Source organism: Cyrtonyx montezumae, unplaced genomic scaffold (assembly GCF_038088225.1).
Source record: "Cyrtonyx montezumae isolate F1298 unplaced genomic scaffold, pur_monq_1.0 scaffold_3, whole genome shotgun sequence".
Taxonomy (NCBI): domain Eukaryota; kingdom Metazoa; phylum Chordata; class Aves; order Galliformes; family Odontophoridae; genus Cyrtonyx; species Cyrtonyx montezumae.
Window position 1 is genome coordinate 99,757,230 of NW_027072034.1, and position 21,154 is coordinate 99,778,383.

Consider the following 21,154-nt stretch of genomic DNA (forward strand, 5'->3'; position numbering starts at 1 on the left):
TACATCTGCTACCATAAAAGCTGTAGTGATGGCTCCTTGCACCTCTCTTTCCCTGTTAGCTATCAAAATACAAAGCCAATTTTCATATTCATGGCAACTTTGCTCTTGCATTGAACATACAGTATTGCTTATCCCCAAAAGAAGCTACCACCTTAAACTTCATGGAGTTTGGTACACAGAAGTCTTAGAAGAAGCCTCGTATACCTTCTCTGAAAGAATAGAGGTGGTTCTCAGCTGGTTTTGTAGATGGCTGTTTTTAATCTGAATGTGGTCAGTATTCTCAGAGATCTTTGGAGGCACTTGGGAGGAAAACCCTTCCATGTAAGCAGAATAATCTGTATGGTTTTTTTTCCCCCTAATTTTGTTTTCTGCATTTTAAAAAATAATTATTTTTTTAATTAACTGCTAATAATTTACCAAGCCAATAAAGCTTGAAGCTGTATTTTACACTTCAACATTGTTGAATGAGATTGCATAACTTCAGTGTAACAATCTGTGAAATTTAAGTGACGTTAAGGCAGAGATTTCCCTTTTTCCTGGAATTTTCTAGATGGCTTAAAGCACTCCAGGGGACTTCTCACCTCTGCCTGCAGTCCTTGAGTTTGCAAAAACTCGAAGGAAATCAAAAGGAGATTTGCTTTAGGGCTAAGCAAATGAAATTACACTATTTTCTTCAAAATTCTCCATGTCTCAAATGAAAACAAAACGACCAAATGCACCATTTCATTCCAAATGTCATCTCTAGGCTTTGAGCAGTGTGTTGTGATTTTTGTTTTTAATAGTAATGTTTTAGAAAGATACACTGTGTGAAATGTGCATAACAGGGTGGAGGAGTTTCAGCATCTTGTGCTCAATCAGCAGTTTTATGCTTTCTAGGTGCACACAACATAACATCAGCAAGTCACTTCTGCCCACTTCTTTAGTCAGCTTGTTTTACTGGGATAGCGTGAGCTCACATTTAGTTTCTCATTAACATGTATAACCAATACTAACATGTGCACGAGATTACTTATAATTCATCAATTTAATTGTTAAAACAGTGCTTTGCTCAGATAAACTGTGATCTGTGAGCAAGATTTTTCTGCACACTTTTATTGTTCCAAATCATTTTATTATAGAAGTTAGTGTTATTTGGGGCCTAGAAAATAAGTGTAATTAAGTGTAAATAAGTGACTTCCACAGTATTGTTTTTGCAGAAATGTTTTATGTCAAAGTAGATATCCAGAATGCCACGATACTCTGAAATGCACTGAGCACCCTATGACCTTAAGTGTATAGTGTTTGGGAAACTCTAAAAGAGTCCCTGGCAGTGCTTTGCAGGACAGCAACATTAGTACTTTATTAATTGAGCTAAGGTTGTGACAATTTGCTGTAGGTTAAGCATTTCATAGAATCATAGAATCATATGAGTTGGGAGGGACCCTTTTAAAGGCCATCCAGTCCAACTGCCCTGCAGTGAACAGGGAAACCCACAGCTTGATCAGGTTGGTCAGAGCCCCGTCCTGCCTGATCTTGAGTGTCTCTAGGGATGGTGCACCCACCACCTCTCTGGGCAGTCTGCTCCTGTGCTTCACTACTTTATAGTAAAAGATGCATTTTAAGTTTTCAGTTCTTTAGGATGTATAGATAAGCAGGACACAGCTTGAATACCAGACCCTTGTTCCAGCAAGTATCTCCATATGTTTTCCTGGACTGCATCTCGTAAATGTGGAAAACATGGATATGAACAGAAACCCGTGCTTTTGACCAAGCCATCATTTTATAAAAGCACGATGTTCCAGGATGTTTTTCCTCAACTTTGAAGACTGTGCAGTGTTAAAACACAAAGCAAGCATTCCTATGTGAGGAATGGGTCGGTCACATAAAGAGTAGTTGAGAGAACATCCCTATGTGTAGTGTGCAGTCTTTGCACTCACACAGTGGAGTTATGTACGTGGAGTGCACATGTAAGCAGCTTTTTAAGAGTTCATTGAGTTCTATGTTTAAGTATTTTGAAACTTGTTGAGTTTTGTATTGTTGGTATGTTTAGTTTTAGCTAGGAAGTGCCTTTTTAAATCTTTCAGCCCTTCACTATCCTTCTTTAGTCTCCCTGTAGGTACGTGCTTCAGTTGTCTTTTACTACTTACCCAGCACTGACACTTAAATCCAAATTAAGTTTGTGCTTTTTTTTTCTTGATGATATTTTTAGGTTAAAATAAGTGAAGATGAAAGAATATGGCGAGAGAGCCTAAATGCTTCCCATCCACCACTCCTAGTTGGCACAATGAAAGCTCAACCAGTCCCCAGTCTCATCCATTTCAACACAACTAATTTGATTGCTTTGTCTCCAGAAATGTCTGGAAGCAGCAATGTTTGCCTGCTTGAAAGGAGCAATTGTTTTCATGCGTACCCTTAAAAAAGTTAGAAGCTGGGGAGAGGTGGTGAGACTGTTTGGTCAGTGAGTCAAGTGTGGAGGATGGGAAGGACCATTTTTGGTGCATAAGAGAATTATGTTGACTGACAAAGTAAACAACTTTGTCTGAAGAAAGGTTTTTTTTTTTTTGTTCATAATAGTAATTGACATTGTGAAGTAGCAACTGTGCTGGCTTGTGTGCACATCAATTTTTTAAAAGTAACCTGGTTACTCTGGCTGATGATACAGAATAAATGTAGAATCAGTGGGCAAGACACAGAGGGCAGTAGATGAGAAAGCAAGAACATTTGTACCTTTGTGGATTTGTTCTTTTTTATCCCTGCTAGAAGTTCTCAAGAGGGGTGTGCACGTTTTCTAAGTAAACGTGTGATGACACTGATATATAAACCTACAAAAAGGCAAGGTCTGGATGGTCAAGTGCTCTTTTATCATTCTGGCTTCTGTTCAAATTAGGCCAGCAAATTATGTCCATTCCTAGTAGATGGCAGGCCCTCCTCCTGAAGTGTACTTGTGAAGGAATGGAAAGAAATGTATTGTTGAAGCCTTTCTTGTTAGAAGTCCACCCCCTGAAGACAGCTCCATGCCCCATGCTCCATGCGTCCATTTCCAGGCTTCCTATTTAGAGACATGGCAGCTTTGCTTTAGGAATGGACCCAGTGGAAATTGTCAAAGTTGTATTAGATGCATGGAAGGAGAAGTGTGCACTTCACCTCCCATTTAATAATTAGAGGTAGAGTCATGTTTCTTTCAATACCCTTCAGAAGGACCTTGTTTAAGGGTTATGTTGTCTATGCAGCTTTGCATAGCGGATGTGGGGGGGTTTGAAGGAAGTTTTCCTTTATAACCATTACTGAGATGGTGTAGATATTAAAGGAATATGCACCTATTTTTCAGCTGAAGGAACAGCTTTTTAAAAAATAAATAAACCCAATGTCATCTGAAGGAGGATGTCAGTCTCCTGTAAGTTTCTGAGCTACCAGCTCTATTACGCTGGCTGTGAGGTGAATACAAAGTATGTGTGGGAGCACTTGCTGTTTTGCTGACAGTGACTTCTTCACAGGTAAGCAATCCAGTGTGTTTACTTTCAGTTCAAGTTTGTTTTGTTTACATTGAGTTACCATTGCTGCTAACTTCCAATAAGGTGACAAAAAGCAACAGGCTACAAAATGCCATCAAACATCCATTCTGACAGCATCCATGTCACAATACACAATGATGTACTGGAATTATACAAAGACAAAAAAATATATATAGCTAATTATTCTGACTAGAACTGAAACTGACAGCAAAAAGGAAAAGAGCCCATCTCCTTGACCCAATGTCCCTGCAGGAATCCGTCCCGATGCTTTGGCAGCCTCGTAGCAATAAAGCAATAACCATATCCCTTCACATGCCAAAAAAAATGTTTTCATAACACCGTGAATTCCTGGCTCGGAAAAATAGTTACATCCATTAAAGCACATTTTTCTTCCCCAACCTGAATCAGCTTCACATTTTTACACAGGTTTAATACTTATTAAAAATAATAAACAAATGAGGGGTATAGGCACCATAGATTGCTTGGACAGTTAGATGCTATAGAAATGGAGTCAAAGCTATCTCAGCTGCACTTGGATTAGACTGGTCTAAAAAAATATCCTGCTCAGTGGCGTTACTGAAAAGGTTGGAGAAAAGAGTAATCTCTCTGCTTTATTCCTAGCAGCAATGTCACAAACCACAACGACCCTGTTCCTCAGCTGCTTGCTTCAGCTTCGCACTCCATGGTCTGCATTTCTGAAGGTCAGTCCTTTCCTTTAGTCTTGCTTTTCCCCAGGCCCCAAGCAGAGAATATCAGGGCTGCAGGAAACAGTTCAATCCAGGTACCCAGTGCCCCTGTCCCCCCACTCTTTCACAATCTCCAGATTTCTTCATGTATGTTCATGCCTCGCTATTCACTAATGAGGTATTATTAGATACTAACAATGCCTGTTCTCCTATGGACGTTAGCACAGACCAGTGACACATGAAGAAAGGTCTTCATTCAACCCTTAAAAAAATATTGCACTTACTTTAACCTTAAGCCCAACCTGCACAGAAACAAATAAAATAACTGAAAGTACCAAACAAGAAAACCCGATGCTCTGGAGCACTCTATTTTATGCACATCTTGTAGTGTCTTTTCCTTCATGTTGTTCAGTTGAATTTGGTCCAGTATTTAAAAAAAGGTCCAGAAATTAAAACAGTTCAAAAGACACCGCAGGCTTGTTAAGGCTTTTTCTCCCCAGTGCTTCTGAAAGTTAAAGTTTCTGTTTCTCATTGTCCGCATACCACCAGGCAGCGGTCTCTTGTGGTGGTTCAAGCCACCAAAAGAAAAAAAAATTGGAAGCGAGGGAAGATGGGTGTGCTTCATGGTCTCACCTGGAACAGTACAACACAGAGAGAACAGGTTAGAACTAGATAAGGAAATAAATAGAGATGTTGGCATATAGTTCTGCCAGACATGCATACAGAGGCCTAACTGTACAACTACGCTTTGGGACTCTGTTTAGATGGTGAATTCCCTACAGCTGGGGAAGTGAGCCTGTGCAAAGTCGTGGGTGTATTTTGTGAGCAGGGGAATGACATGAAGAAATGTTGATAGAGATGCCTGTGCTACTCTACAGAATGCCAATGGAGATGGCTGTTTCCTGTCATGGCTCCCCACAAGGTAGCTGAGAAGCCACTTTGTGTCAGCAGCATTCAGCTTCCTCCTTCACCCAAAAGCAAATGTTAAGGTTATGGCTGGCTTATTACTGCCACCTAATGAACTAAAGCTCACTAGCTGAAGCAGGGTCATGTGTCCTCACAGCGTGAGCCCAAAGCAAAAGGAAATATGCTAGCTTCATTGACAGAAAACCCTGAAGCACTGCTTGCTGTGCTGCTGGGGACCAGGCCACACTATTGTCTGCATTGAGGCAGTCCCTGGGGCCTGGTGGGAAAGCACAGTAGTGCCTGACAGAGAGCCCTCCTGTTCCCTGGCTCCTAGAATTCCCTGCTGGAGCTGCTGAGTCCCCATCTTACTCCTTAGGAAGCCAAACTGACAAGCCAGTAGTGCTGGCAGCCCAACCCAAACCCTCTGTAGGCCTTGTTAATGTGCAGCTGGGAGTGATGCGAGGACAGTGTAAATTCTCCCTCTGCCTCAACCCTTCACTCATTGCAGGGTGTAGTAGGACAAGTGGAGGGAGAGCTTCAGTTAAATCCTTAGGATTTCAGGATTCTCTAATTCTTTGAACATGTGAGTCAACAAACCCTTACACTGATATAGGAAGTACAGAGAACTATTTAATGCAAGAGGCTGAGGGGATTTTGTTTGCACTCTCCATTGAAAATCCCCTCAGGGCAGAGAGAGGCCTAGAAGAAAGCTTCAAGCAAAGCTCCCCCAGCGTGAGATGTACACAGCCATGACATGAAACTGCTTGCTACCAAGCAGTGGGGATGCTGAACTCTAAGCGTCGCACAAGGCTTCCCTGACTTACCGCCTGGGACTCCAAACTAGGACTTGCTGACATTCTCGTATATTACATCGCTTATGCAGAACTGCTGCTTCTTCTTTTGCCACATCAATTGCACACATTGGTGAATAAATATGTATTGTTCCTGGAAGAAAGAATCAAGAGAATTGGCATTTTTGCAGCTCACAAAGCCTGATGAAAACCCAGTGAAACACTTCAATAGTTTATAGCATATGTCTGCACAGCTTCCCTGTTTTGCCCTCTCTATCACCTTACAACGTGCTCCTCAAAAAACAGCCTTTTACTGTTGCACGTAGCAGCTTTGGAAGCACAAAAACTCACTTAAGCTTGAGGTGCTGTGAGATAAATTAACACTGTATTGTAGTGTTGGCTGTGAGGGCAACCTGACTTGAAACTGAAGCGATGGGTGATTTGGACGGAGTTTTACCAATAACTGATTGCTCACTAGCTGTGATGGTAGCAAATTTAAGCTCTGAACAAGGAATATTGTAAGTTAAGGCACAACCATGCTGTAGGAGAAGTGCTGCAGCCGTATTTATGACATAGCTTTCTAGAAATCTTATGTAGGTCGTTCCAAAAGTATTGCCTCCTATTTATTTGCACAGAAACTACAACAGATACAAACAGTAAGATAACACTATTTGATAGAGAAAATTCTCAGCTACAAAATACTATTTTTTTCAGCAGAGTCACCACCATTAGCTATGCATTTTCAACAGTGATGAACACAAGCCTGCATGCTACACTCATAAAAATCTGCACCAGCGGAGGACCCACTGTCACTGTCACCACTGCTGAAACACACCACCCACCACCTCATGGTGCTCACTTCCACTGTTTTGTCTCCAGAAATGTTCAGCAACCATTAATGTGTATCAGTGAGTGCCATTTTTTCCACATTGAGGCATTCAATGACACACCTTTGCTTCATATACACTTCCATGTCAGACCTCATTCTGTCAGACTACCCCTCTGCTGCCATCTGTCACACAGCAGCAAAATGTAATGGAACACTGGTTGGAAAGTTCAGCTTTTACTGCTATATCATCAGCATGTATCTCTGATGATGTGAGCTGATAGAATAACATAGGAGGCAGTGCTTTCAGAGCTGCAGTTGTACCTTTAGAAACAATGGTTGTTATCATTCACAGTTCCCCTTTTGTCTGGTTGCAGTGTGAATTATCAGATTCCAGGAGGAGGTTGTGCAAGTACATGCTGGCCATATGGTCAGTGACCATAGTGTGTAAGCGACGTGCTGGAGAGGAACATGGCTGAGCCCCATACTTCTCACTGAGCAATGGCACTGCTGCATGTGTAAGACAGCTTTTTCATTTCAATCTGAAACAAAGCTTCACACTTTCATGGTCTCTGACACAGTCAATGGTGTCAGTTTTGCAGGAATTACAGCCTTGTGGTCCTGGCCAGGCAGAGAGGGGCAACCGACTACAGGGAACTGTGAAGTACAGCAATCCAGCAAATCAAGTCTTTTAGTTACAGGTGTAACCTTCATACTGTATGCTCTGAGATCTTCAGTCTAAAGGGTTTGTATTATTTTCTGGAAGTGCATCAACCTTATGTAGCCTGAAAATAAATTAATTCCCAGAAAAGTACCCAAATGCATGTAAGTGCAACAAATTGCATTCATGCCACACATGCAACTGAAAAGTTTTGATAAGCTTTGTGCTTCCTAACTCTCAACTTCTTTACCAGTATAATGCTGAAACCTGGGTTTGCTCACAGAGCAGTTAATTATTTGGGGATTTATTAACCCCTGCGCATACGCCACTGAAAGCAAATCATCATACAGAGAAACACTGCATTTTGGTTTGAAATACAGAAGTCATCACTTGATTTTATTCCAAGAAGAGAGAAGGTAAAGCCCCAACAAATCCTCCAGTAATCCTTATGTGCACAATGCATGAGGAACAAGTGGCTCTTGAGCAAAAATAACTCTCCAAAGACAAAGGCAGTTTTAAGCTTCAAAATCTAAGTGTGGATTTCATCCCCTGCCCACAGAAGTCTGCTGATCCCAGCAGGATTCAGGATGAGTTTGAAGTCTATTTCAGGCCACATAAAAGGCAGGATTTCTTCACACCCTTTGGTTTGAAGTGACTAGTTTTATTTCAGGGTGTTCTCCCTTCTAAACTCTTAGAAGGGACAAAGCCAAGATTCCAGCATGTGAAGAAATGTGAGCTCAGGTCAGCCCAGGTGTATGGTTTCAGGTTTTCTAAGGAGAGCCATTCCAGTGGCCCTGCACCTGGGTGCCAGTGCCACCTGCTGACATCTGCACAATGCTCAGCAAGACTGGGCATCAGCCCCAAGCAGGCAGTGAGTTTGTATGTTAGAGAAAATAGTAATCATGGCACCTCAGGAGTGTTAATGCAGTTGCAGCCAAAATAAAAAATCAGGATTTGTTTCCCACTGTTTATATAAGGCCTTTAAGGGAATTGTGTTGAAAAGTGGTGGTCTATGGGAATGATCCAGAATGGTCTGATTCTGAGCTTTTGAATTCCTAGACAGTAGCTGGCATCCCTGACACTTTTCCTTTTCCTCCCCACCCCTGCTAAGTCTTTCCTGCTTTGCTCTGGGATAAGGAATCCTTGGCAACAGATTATCTGCCAGAGCCAGGCTGCTAACAGTGATGGTGGTCCTTCCAGCTATATGAAGGTTGCCAGCTCGTACTGCATCTAACCAGTGAGGAGTAAAACAAACGTGAAATCTTTCCATCATTAGTAGAGAAACTGGGAAGATTCCAGATACATAAAGCCATCTGCTCTGGAAAAAGAGTCTGGGCACTTTTTTCCATACAGATATTCTGATATGACTATTATGAAATGTCTCCCTCCAACAGAAAAAGAGGTACCTAATAGATTTACAGATATATACAGATATATAGGGTGGACTCAAGTAAAATTTCTAAATGTTCTTTTGACCCTTTTGCTTTGAGTATTTGTATTGCTATCATGTAACTCAGTTCATATGCTTGACCAAATGAGACACTCATGAAAAGATGTGCGTGGCTGTTCAATACTGATATTGTTTTGTGAGTCATTAATCCCTTCAGCAAGTCCAATTTTTTTTCAGAATGGTTTGAAATTTTTAAATCTTAATCTCTTCTAATGCATTTTTACACAGTGATATTTCAGAAAATGAGAATAGCCCATCCCCTCTGGAAGACATCAGTGAGACTGAAGACATTTTATCAGACTTTCAGCTATGCAGCAGATTAACTATATGACAATATTTCAATGAAGTTGAAAACTTGGTTGTCTCAGTTCATAGCTGCTTAGACAAGGAAACAACAATCACTGGACACAAGCATGCTACAGAGGAGCATGACAGAGATCCCACGATACTTTCGCACAAAATGGAATTGACACAGCATCCTACCTCTGTCTGAACCATGGACATTCTGTAGGACCTCATGTCAGACACCAGGCCCAATATATCTACGAATTCATGGTCACGGATGTGCTGTAAGAGCCGGTCCAGGGCTATGAATGTTCCTGTTCGTCCCACTCCGGCACTGCAACAAATACATATATCTCGTTTAGGTCTTCCAGGCATGGGCACAGAAGAAAATGAGAGATATTGAAAAAAGTAGATGACCTGCAGCTTAGATAATCTACTAGGGAGGTCACCTTATCATAGTAGGAAATCACAACGGTAAAGCAGGTCCTGCCTTTCATGAACTCATGCTGGATAGGCCTGATCCTCTGTTTGTTGCACATATGCTGTTTGAACACACTAAAAATGATCTGCTCCATAACCTTCCCCAGTACTGAGGACAGGATGACAGACCTGTAGTTACCTAGATCCTCCTTCTGACCCTTCCTGTAGATGGGCGTCACACTAGCAAGGCTCCAATCATCTGGCACCTCCCAGGTTAAACAGGACTTCTGATAAATGAAGTAAGGTGGCTTGGCAAACACTTCTACCAGCTCCCTTGGTACCCTCCAGTGGATCCCATCTGGCCCTATGGAATTGTGACAGTCCAGGTGGAGCAGCAGGTCACTAACTGTTTCCTCCAGAATTAAGGGGTTTTATTCTGCTCCCCATCCATCTTCCAGCTTGAGGGCTGAGTACCCTGAAGATAACTGTTCTGACTATTAAAGACAGATGTAAAGAAGGCAATGAGTACCTCAGTCTTTTCCTCACCCTTTGTGGTAATGTTTCCTGCTACACCCAGTATGGGTTGGAGATTCTCCTTGGTTCTCCTTTTGATCATTTATTTGTTAAAACACTTGTTTTGACAACAGTGGCCAGTTTAAGTTCCAGCTGGGCTTTTGCCTTTCTAATTTTCTCTCTGCATAGAATAGCAACATCCTTGTACTTTCCCAAGTTGCCAGCCCATTCTTCCTAAGGTGGTAAACTCTCTTTTCTCCCAGTTCCAGCAAAAACTCCCTATTCATCCAGGCTGGCCTTCTTCCACATCAGTTCATCCTATGAAACATGGGGACAGTCAGTTCCTGTGCCCTTGAGACTTCTTTCTTAAGGAATGTCCAGCCTTCCTGGATCCCTTTGCTCTTCAGGGCTGCCACCCAAGGGACTCTCCCAACCAGTATCCTAAACAACTCAAAGTCTGTCCTCCGGAAGTCCAGGGTAGAGCTTTTACTGATCCCCTTCCTGACTTCACCAAGAACAGATAACTAAATGATTTCATGATCACTAAGCCCAAGACAGCTTCTATATCTCCCATCAGCCCTTCTGAGTTTGTAAATAGAAGGTCTAGAGGGGGCTGGTAGACCCCTAGTAGGCTCTCTTACTAGCTGTGTCAGGAAATTATCTTCCACACAATCCAGGAACCTCCTAGACTGCTTCATCCCTGCTGTATTTTATTTCAGCAAACATTTGGTAAGTTGAAATCTCCCAGATCAACAAGAGCTGTGACTGTGTGACTTCTGCCAACTGCTTATAGAATCCTTTATCAGCCTCTTCATCCTGGTTGGGTGGTCTGTAGCAGCCTTGTTTCAACAGTTCATCTCAATATAACTTTCACGAAATGATATTTTTGCTTGTATTTCTTTAGCAAAAATGTCAATATGTGAAAAGAGATGAGTACAATGGAACTTTCAATCTTCTTATTTGAAAGATTCATTAGTTGATATGTTCATAATATTCATAGATTCATTAATTGATATATACATAAAGAGCAAGTGAAAGAGTTGTAATTATGTCAGTTCTTTCCATTCTTTAAAGTGTGAGAACAATTGCTGTAGTTTATCAATACGTTCTTTCTCCCCCCACTTCTACTCATTCCAGAACAACATTATTCACGACTTGTGTGGCCTAATATGTAGAGCGATGTGTAAAATATTACCTGAAAAGCTCTCTCTCTTCTGGTAGAAGTATCCTAATTAAAAAGATGTTACAGAAAATGCTTTCCCCTGTTCCTTCCCAGAACAAGTAAGTAATATAAAAAGTTTCATTTCACAGCCCTAATTATAGTTCCTTCCCTGGCTTACTAGCATCTTTTTTGGTATTAGAACTTCAAAACAATAATCTCTGCTAATTTTTCCATTAAGATGTAGGGGAAGGCTGCACGCCTTGCTGCGTTTACAGATGCTCTTGTTTTGCATCCAGCAGAACACTAGCTGCCACTTCTGGAAACTTGAAAAGATGCTGCTCCAAAAGACTGTTTTCTGGGAAGTAGTTCTCAAAACTGTGCTGCGAGAGACACAGTGCTGACCAGTACACCAGCAACAGGCTAGACCGTGCTGGAGAGTGCTGACGCACTGCTCAATGATATAGCTGCTATCTGAGGTGGGTGATGAGAGCTGGCAGGTATGGAGCTTGTCCAGCCTCAATATGCATTTGGACCATGTCACTGTGGCATACACACACTCATTCATTGCAACCTGGCAATTTACATCCCTCTGTAAACCTATGAAGAGCAGTTCTCACACTGGAAGCCACAAAGAGGTATCAAGTCAGTGGGAAGCATTGCATCAGGAAGCATTAGGGTATGATGTCACCTCTGGCATGGCAGATGCTCCCAGTAGGGCCAGGGGAGTGAGTGTGTTCATCAAAGGTCAGCTGACACACAAGGGATAGATATATCAGTGTATTAGCAAGCTTCCTCCCAAAAATTATCCCCCAACCTATCTCACTGGATCCTTCCTTCAACTCCCTGCTGCCTTGGCTGAGTAATGTTTACCTGCAGTGTATGATCATGGGGCCTTTACTCTTTAGTGACTTCTGCCTGACCATCTGCACGAACTGCAGGATGCTTTCAGCGGCGTTGGCTGTGGGGACACCATGGTCTGGCCAGGCAGTGTAGTTAAAATGCATCACGTCTTGCACCTCATCAGCCTAGTGGGAAAAGCAGAACAGCAGCGTGTTCACAGGGGTTTTAGCAGTGCAGTCACGTTCAGTCACTGAGGTTTTGTTGGTTGTTTTTACTTTCCTGATCCACATACAGCCTAAGAAAGTAAAGTCATAAAGTCAGCCAAAAAGGTGTGAATGTGTTTACATGATATTTGATTTAAAAAATGGGGGAAATTTAACTTATTCCATCAATATAAAAAAAGGCACAAACTCTTGTTGCTGGGTTTGGGATTTGGTTTTGGTGTTTGTTTGACTGTTTTCTCTTGGTTGTTAGTTTTTTTGTTGGGTTTTTTTTTTGGCCTATAAAACAAGAACTGTTGTACTTTTCAAGTTTAGGCTTTCTTCCCCTTTCTATTCCATTTCCTCTCCTTTTCTCTTTTTGCCATGAATAAAGAACTACACTTCTGGCAAACAATTAATACTGGATTCATGAGAATTTTTCTTCTGAAGTTTAAAGAAGAAAGGGAAGGAAATATACCCCCTCCCAACATGGTCACTGCCAGGCAACAAAGGAAAGATCTTAGAAAAATATCCATTATTTTCAAGAGCATTTCTAAAACCTTAGTAGGTGAAATAGGTGAAATAAAATCCTCAGTACAACCGATCTTTTCTTTGAGACATAAAGGAGCTCAAAACATGGGGAAGGTTATCAATATGTTTGAGAGGATTTTATCACCAAAAAAAAAAAAAAAGCCATGGCAGTCAAGGCCTTTAATTTTGCTATTCTGGATCAGGCTACAGATCTCTATTGCAGAAACTCCTCTCCAGTCACAGACAGCAGCAGGTCTTATGGAAAGAATATTAAAAAGGAGACCAATCCAAAAGCCCCTTAAGTAGCTGTCCTAGTTTTGGTAGAGGACAGTGCCTGAACAGCAAACTGAACTTGACTGTTATTTTCAGTAGATACAGCCCAAACTCTGATTTGATCCTATCATGCCTAATGCCTGTTCCTTGCTGTATTTTCAACATGCACTATTGAAGCAGCTGCAAAATAAGACTGGTTGTTTCTGATGGGCTGCACATTTTACTCAAGATCCTGTCTGAGACATGCACTAAACTTATGCTACAAATATTGCACAATTGTCCTTTCGAAAAATATTTTCAATTTCTACATATACATTTTTAAGTTTTGAATGGCTTACAGCAGTAAAATTATGCCTGACAGAAAAAAATAAGCAAGTACATTTGTCAATTTTCAGTAACTATCTGCATCATAGGAATGTCTCTAACCCAAAGTACTACTGTTGCTTCAGTCTTACGTGTTGCTGACAAGGTCTCAGAGATGGCAATCCCAGGAGAAAACCATGAGATTTAGATATTTACTTGCGTGGAGTGAAGGCAAGGCTGTAATCATTTTCTTAGGTGCTTTTCAGTTCATGCCAGAAATGGAGAAATGTTAAAGAAAAGCCTGGACAAAAACTGCTCCCACTCTGCTAGTAGAGCTATGAAAAGTGTTACACTTACATAGCTAATTCGGAAATTCCTATAAACCCAATCTGTGTGTTCCTCTTCAGACAGCATCTCGACAGTAATGTCCCCATATGCAATAGGATCTTCAGTAAAAGGCCAGTAATGATCACATTTCACCTAAAAGGAAACATATAAAGATATCTATGTCTATATGTATATTAAAAAAAAAAGCAAAATCAAAAACATACTGAACTGCAGTTTTAGAAATGCCTACAGCACTCTTTGCCTGATGTTTCAATAAGGGGTAATACATCCTGTAATTACTTTCAGCTTCATCATTCCTGTTTGTATTGCTAAAGGCATGGTTATGCATTAGTTTTCTGAAGAAAAGCATTAGCATAGCAAAGCATAAAAATACACATCTTAGCAGACTGTCACATTTTCTGATGGAAGAGGTCTAAGAGAAAAAAAAAGTGGGGAAAAAGAATATATTGAAAAAATGTATCTTTCACATGATTCTATTACAATATCAAGGGACATGGAAAGTCTAATACATGTATTTTATTTTTATGTAAACTTAAGAGTGTGGAATTACAGGTATATTGAGATGGGCAAGGACCTATGGGTCCATCTTATCCAACCCCTGCTCAAGTAGGGACACCCAGAGCAGGGTACCCAGGACCATGTCCAGGTGGCTTTTGAAGATCTTTGAAGTCTAGACTCCACAAAGTCTGTGGACAACCTGTGTCTGTGTTTGACCCCATCTCTCACAACAACAACAACAAAAATTTTGTGTTTAGATTGAATTGCATTTCTTTCAGTTTGTGTTCATTGCCTCTTGTCCAAAAGACACCTCTGAGAAGATCTGGATCCCTCATCTCCATTATTTCCCATTAAGTGAATACACTTTTCCAGGTGAAAGAGTCCTAGCTTCCTCAGCCTCTTCATGTGAAAGATGTTCCAGACTGTTCATCATCCTGAAATGTTTACCATAACTTAATGAAGTGAAATTCCATGTATAATAATGATGCTGCCTCATGAAAAATAATGCAAATGAATCCACCTACCAATAAATAAACATGGTTTCAGAGCAGATTATTAGAAAAAAAATGTCTAAGACTGTCTTAATTTCAGCTGGGACAGGACTGTTTCATTCACAGTGTCTGGTACGGTGCTATATTTTTGTTCTAGGAGAAAAACTACTTTGACAAGAGACTGATGCTTACAGTTACAGCTAAGCAGTGCTGTACAGAGCCAAGGCCATTCCCAGTGAAGGGCTCAAGGAGAAGGGAGGGAACAGAACGAACACAGTTGACTGAAACTGGGCAAAGGGATATTCCATACCCCATGATATCATGCGGAAGCAGTTTTGAAGGGGGTGGGAGTTCATCTCCCTCTTCCACTGCTAAGGGGCTTAGCTGGGCATCAGTTTGGGAGAGCTGAGCAATTGCTTGTGCTTAAATCACACCAAAGATTTTGTTACATACCCTTCTTTTCTCATTGCACTGAGTGAGCATAACAATAATTTGAGATTTTTGCTGAAGAACCATCTTCCAAAAATCATTTCTAGTTTCTGGCAGTGGTCCTTGGGTTGCAATGTATTCCTGGGGTGAATTATAACCCTAAAAAAAACAAAGAGACAAGTGCTTTTCACTAACATGTTTAATGCTTCAGAACACCTATTTTGCTCTGGCATATGAACTTTTTGGCTTGCTCAAGTTAAATTTGTATTTTTAAAAGTGAACTCTAACATAAACCTCCTCATGATTTTTACATAAAGATTACTTCACAACTTTTGCCAGTTTTTCATGCTTCCAAACATAAACAATCTAGAATGAAAGACAGAAGGGGAAGCTGTGATTCTACAAATCTTGTGCCCTCAGAATTGGAAAGGCAACATTAAAACATCAAAAAATCCAGCTTCTTCAAGATTCCATAATTTAAGAGATTGTTTAGTTATAGACATAATTATGTATGTAGTGTGTATGGTGATTTTCAAGAACTGATGTAAGTGGAGGATAGCAATACATAGGAATATGTGCACATTTATATCATGCACATGTTTATATCATAAAAACTTAAATTAGTAAGATATTAATTTGAATTCTGCTTAAAATAATAGAGAACACGCTCTGTCGAGAACCTTAACAGATTGTCATTGCTATATTTTTTTTTAATTCAGATGCTTCATATTTCACACTTCTCCTATCACTACTAACATGCTTTTAGCTGTAAAAACCTCCTTCTTATATTCAAAAAGACTGTTTTAAAAATCATAGTAAAAGACCCAAAGAAAGGCCATTTTAGCATCTGCTAGAATCATATTTGCAGAGATGGGAAAGTTGTTCAGTATTCCCCACAAGAGCAAAAGATACATTCAACACACAACACGATCCCATGTAAATTGGGCCATTTCTGTGCCACCCCTGTGCATGGACTGTAAAAATACTGACCATTTGGGAGCACTTCCCACAAATGGTTTCCTTTAGACATCTCTAAAGGTCAGTTCAGTCTAAGTTTTCCTGTTACACAGTATGCTGTTTGCTTGTATAGCCCAAGTGTCAGATCATTATTAACACAGAGACACAGATGACCACTAGTATCAGTGTTTGGAGGAGGTACTCAGTAAAGATGCCATCTTCAGGAAAAAAAAAAAAGAAGAAGAAGAAGAAGAAGCATAAAGATGATGTGCCTACCTCTGTTGGGAAGTAAAACTAAATAGATGTCAACCAAAAAATTAGAACTCAGCAATCTAAAAGGAATTGCTACATACAATCCTATTACCCATAACCCTACATCTTAGAATCTTTTCTGTTTTGTGAATGATGCTTTTGAAGACTGAAACATTTTTCTTGATTCACTACCAGCTCAGACACATGCAACTGTAGTGTTTAGGTTCATGCTCCTGCATAAACTAAGTACAAGCAACATATTCAGCAGTACATGTGTGGGCAGTGGCTCACTGACAGAGAAGTGGTTTCACTGACTCACTTGAGGGCTCCTCCCTTTTCTGTAATCCTGACTCAGCTTTCCCCAGCACAGCCAGGGACAGCTCTGTTCTCTGCTTATGGCACACATGCAGAAATGCTTGTCACCCAGTCCAAAGTCTTCTAAACAGATGCTGAACAGATCAGCACAACGCACGCTGTACCCCAGTGAAGAAGCAGTGGAGAACAGGGGAATAAAACAAGGGCAAACCTTTGGGCAGCAGAGGTGGAAAGAACTGACCAAGTTTTGGTCCATTTCTAGTGCTAAAATACTTGGTTACACCTCTGTGTCCACTTCAGTTATTTTAGAACTCTTGGTGATCTTTCCTGGTAAACAGCGGCTCATCAACACAAAGAGGAAAGTAGACAGGGTTCATTAGTAACCATGAAACGTATTTGTTTAAAGGTTTCTAACATTCTAACAGCTGTCTTATGAAGCCACTGTGCCACTTAACCATTCCTCCTCATTTCTCTACCTTTTCAATATTATTTTCACAACTCTTCACATCTCACTCAGTGTTACTATGGGAAAAACTGGTGAAAAGTCTCCTGTCTCCCTCCATCCTCTTTTTATTTTTATTTTTATTTTTTGGTGGATGGTGGAAAGAACAGCTTCCTCCCAACAAAATACTGGAAGCTAAAGAAGATGCTGAGAATGTGACTGAGCCACCAACATCTATCGTGCTTTTCACAGCAGATGTGTCCTAAGTGCTGTTTAGGACAGTGTTCTTACTCACAGGAATATAGTTAGCATTAATGTAGTCAGATCCCTCTTCTTCATTCATTGAGACTAACCGAACACGACTAAAATCATCTGTAAAAGAAAATGAAAAAAATCACTGGCTATCAAGCATGGTGCTCAAAATTAATCCTATACATTTTAAATTAATCCTGGAAAAAAAAATCTATTAAAAAAGAAAAACAGAATGCTCATAAGAGGAAATGTCTTCAAGTTTAAAAAGGGTACATTTAGGTTGGATATAAGGAAGAAGTCTTTTAAATTGAGGTTGGTGAGGCACTGGAACAGGTTGCCTGGAGATGTGGTTGATTCTCTGACTCTGGAGACTTTCAGGACAAGCTAGATCACGCCCTGGGCAACCTGATCTAGCTGTGGTGTCCCTGTTCATTGCAGGGGATTTGAACTAGATGGTCTTTAAAAGTGTCTTCCAACTCCAAGGATTCTATTCTGTGATTCTATGATTCTATATACACCAACAGAGTGCAATGTTTGCTTCAGTAAATACTTCGTGGATGTACTGTCACTACGATTCAGCAAAATACATCCTCTGACTGCCAGTCCTCTGGACTCCCTTAGGTTTCATTAAAACCATAAGAAAAATACAGTAACACCTTTCAGTAGTAGAAACAACATTGTATTTCTCACTTCCTAACTGCAGTCTTGATAAACATCCTTCCAGAAACATCTCTTAATAGCTAACAGAAAAAAACTATCAGCTGCTTCTCTCTAAAGGCAGGTCTTAGAACGGGCTTTTATCAGTCAGAAAATCTGTCATGATTTTCCTATTATTAAAAATCATTTTTCCCTCTCAAGAGACTTTATCAGTGTATGTACTTACATGGCAGGATATTCGTGTAGCGATTTTTGCAGCGATTCATGGGAAGATCAGCAGCAAAGTGAGGTATGTCAAGCCCAATCAGTTTTAGCTCCTGAGGTAAGAGAGAGAAAAGTGTCAAGGTCAAACTCACCAAGACTCTGAAAACAATTCCTTAATGAAGTGAATGCTTGCCATTTGAACAAGACTGAAAATGTTCATAAAACACTTTGTATACTGATGCTACCAATGCACTCCTGCTATTGGAGGTTGTGGTTGCAGCCTGTTTTTCTCCACCTACATGTAGTTAATCAAAAGAGCATAAACCAATGGGATTGATAGATTCATTCTGTAGTGGTTATTCACACCACTTCAAGGGCTTTCTCTAGGTGGCTCTTTGTGGCATTTGGTCTTTTTACTGGGGAATGCTTGAAAAATCTTTGCAGTCCTTACATTCAGTACTTACACTAAATGCATCATATCATCAAAGGAATTTTCACTGGAAGCAAGGGTAAACCAGCCATCCAAAACAGTGGAAACACCATGGTGGTCCCCTTTCTCTCTTTTAAGCCTTTGTAAGTTAGCTCAAGGAATGAAGCTGTTTAGTTCAGCATTCCTAAGCTGAATTAAATGCAGGGGAATTAAGACAACGTACCTCAACTACTGTTAAAGGGGACCCCTTCCTCTTGAAGATATTTTTGATGCTACTTTCTCATTGCAATGCTGCTCCTCAAAATTAAAGGCATTGCAAAAGTCCTGAATGTAATTTGGGCCACCAACATGTCTTACATTTAAAGGAAGTGTATTGATCTGACAATTACCCTGAATTGCACAGGGTGAGACAGGGAGATAAATTTACTAAATGTGCTTCTTAATGGTACCAAGTCCTGCCTTGAAATTCTGCAGAACTTGTCGTGAAGCTGACCCACCTAACAACAGCACACACTGCTCAATACAGGGCACAGGAACACACCACACAAACATAACATCTGGAACAACGCTGACTGAAGAACGGCAGTTAGGAGAGGACGGTCCCTACAAGTTTACCTCAAATTGCAGAGAAAATTTATAATCAGAATCTTTGGCCATATCCTTGATGTAGCCATCAAAATCATCCAACTGGACGGGGCTTTAAAAAGAAAAACACACAAAAATAAGAAAGTAAATGCACTAGGTTTCATTTCTATATTCCCCCAGAACACTATATACAAGTGCTGCTAGTGCTGATGGCTTTGATGGGCTGGGGAGTCAGAGCTGTCCCACATGAGAGAAACTGCTGACTTGAGGTGAAGAGAATGGTCTGTGCACCTTTCTTACAACTCCCCTGCCCCTGAATCAATATCAAGGCAGGTATGTACCCAAGGTGCAGGTGGCATGGTGATAAATGGAGAGATTCAGCACCCTGATGCAAGGCTGCTCATTGTATTGTCCCACTGTGTTTCTGGCACCAGGGTAGCCACTGATTTATCTAAGTTCCTTCTGTGCTATGCAAAAGGATGTTTTCAAAGAAGCAAAATATCTGGCAAAACAACAATTTTAACACTCATCTGAGCTTTGATCACACAGAAGAAGAGATTTCATATGCAGGCTTTGCCCAGGAAAAAATGTTGGAACAGTATTTTGGATGCCACTGTTTTCTCCGCTGGCTTTGAGAACTATACATGTATGTTATTGTGACTGAATTCTCCTCCAGGAGAGATACTGACTGGAAGAAGTGACATATCCCTAAATAAAAGTATGCAGAGCTTTATCAGTTATAAACTGGCTTTGATTTAGTGACACTCATCATTCTACACACTTTTCTATCAGATGAGGATTTATCCTTAGTACAGGCACAACCTCTGAACATAAATAATTAGGATAACACTCTGAATAACAGAACACAGGTAAACTGCTTCCCTCACCTAATTATCATGCTCTAATTTACAAGCTACTAAAGCAAGAACACAGTAATCTTTTCATTTACTTTGAGGCAATATGCCCAGAGGAACCTGTCTCATCACCACTTAATTATTCCTGTTTACCCAGTAACATTAATGATCTCCATGTTCTAGCAACAGCCATAATGAGAACTTTACGTCAAGAGGGAAATAATATCAGGAACAAATGTATTCCATTCCATTCCATTCCATTCCATTTTTTTTTTTTTTGCCATTTGTCATTTTTAACTAAGGATAAGCTCCATTGGAATAACTAAGTCAGATAATTGATCATTTCCCCAATGACTAATTTTCTATCAGTGAGGAGCTCTTTTACTGCAATTTATCTGCTGAGAAGAATTGCTTTTGTCCAATTACTGTTTGTTTTCTGCTTTCAGACATCTCTCTTAGGGTGTGATTTTTAAGAAGTTTTCTTTATCTGTAATTGCAATACCACTATACCACATACTCCAATAATGGATGTTTAGTTTAAAAAGTCTTTTTTAGTAATTATTTGTTTAAATATCAAAGAAGTTACATACTTGGTCAGCTTTCTCTTCTTTAGACCATTTTTACTCCTGAAAAAAAGAAAATAGTAGTATTTTTTATTCATTAAACTACTGAGTACTCTTTATTCAAATTTATTACTGGTCTGAGAGTGTATGCTTTCTGGTCAACGTAATAATCACGATAATGTTGGTGAAAATATCCTGGGCATTTTTAAGCTAGTTGCAAAATTTCCACTGATATTAGTGGGATGCTTTTTCCATTCTGTGGTCCTGAAAACTACCACGTTGTTCTCACAAGAAGCAGGTTATCTGCAGATACCGACCCAACAGTGCTACTGACTTCATGGGCCAAGGCTGTCCCGAGCCTGGCTAAGTTCCTGTCAGTGTTGTCGCAGGTACTGGAGCATCAAGGTATTCCCAGGCTGCTCCACTCTATTGGGCTGGGAAATTATGCCAGTGAGAGAGAGAAACCACTAATGAGAAGAGCCTGTTGGGCAAACAGAGAACACTTGCAAATTTGATTAAGAATGAAGGAGAAAGGAAAG

At 40.4% G+C, this 21,154-nt stretch overlaps 1 protein-coding gene across 1 annotated transcript in view; it reads right to left on the minus strand.

Moving 5' to 3' along the window:
• Window positions 1-3,202: 3,202 nt before the first annotated feature.
• PTPRO (protein tyrosine phosphatase receptor type O) overlaps window positions 3,203-21,154 on the minus strand; it is a 145,426-nt gene continuing 127,474 nt past the window's right edge. Inside the window, exons 18-27 of the mRNA XM_065742564.1 lie at window positions 20,643-20,678; window positions 19,229-19,310; window positions 18,206-18,296; window positions 17,366-17,442; window positions 15,129-15,263; window positions 13,696-13,818; window positions 12,062-12,216; window positions 9,295-9,430; window positions 5,908-6,028; window positions 3,203-4,810 (exon numbers count right to left, since the gene is read on the minus strand). Coding sequence (XP_065598636.1) covers window positions 5,924-6,028; window positions 9,295-9,430; window positions 12,062-12,216; window positions 13,696-13,818; window positions 15,129-15,263; window positions 17,366-17,442; window positions 18,206-18,296; window positions 19,229-19,310; window positions 20,643-20,678 — 940 coding nt within the window. The 3' untranslated portion in view covers window positions 3,203-4,810; window positions 5,908-5,923. The remainder of the gene's footprint in view (window positions 4,811-5,907; window positions 6,029-9,294; window positions 9,431-12,061; window positions 12,217-13,695; window positions 13,819-15,128; window positions 15,264-17,365; window positions 17,443-18,205; window positions 18,297-19,228; window positions 19,311-20,642; window positions 20,679-21,154) is intronic.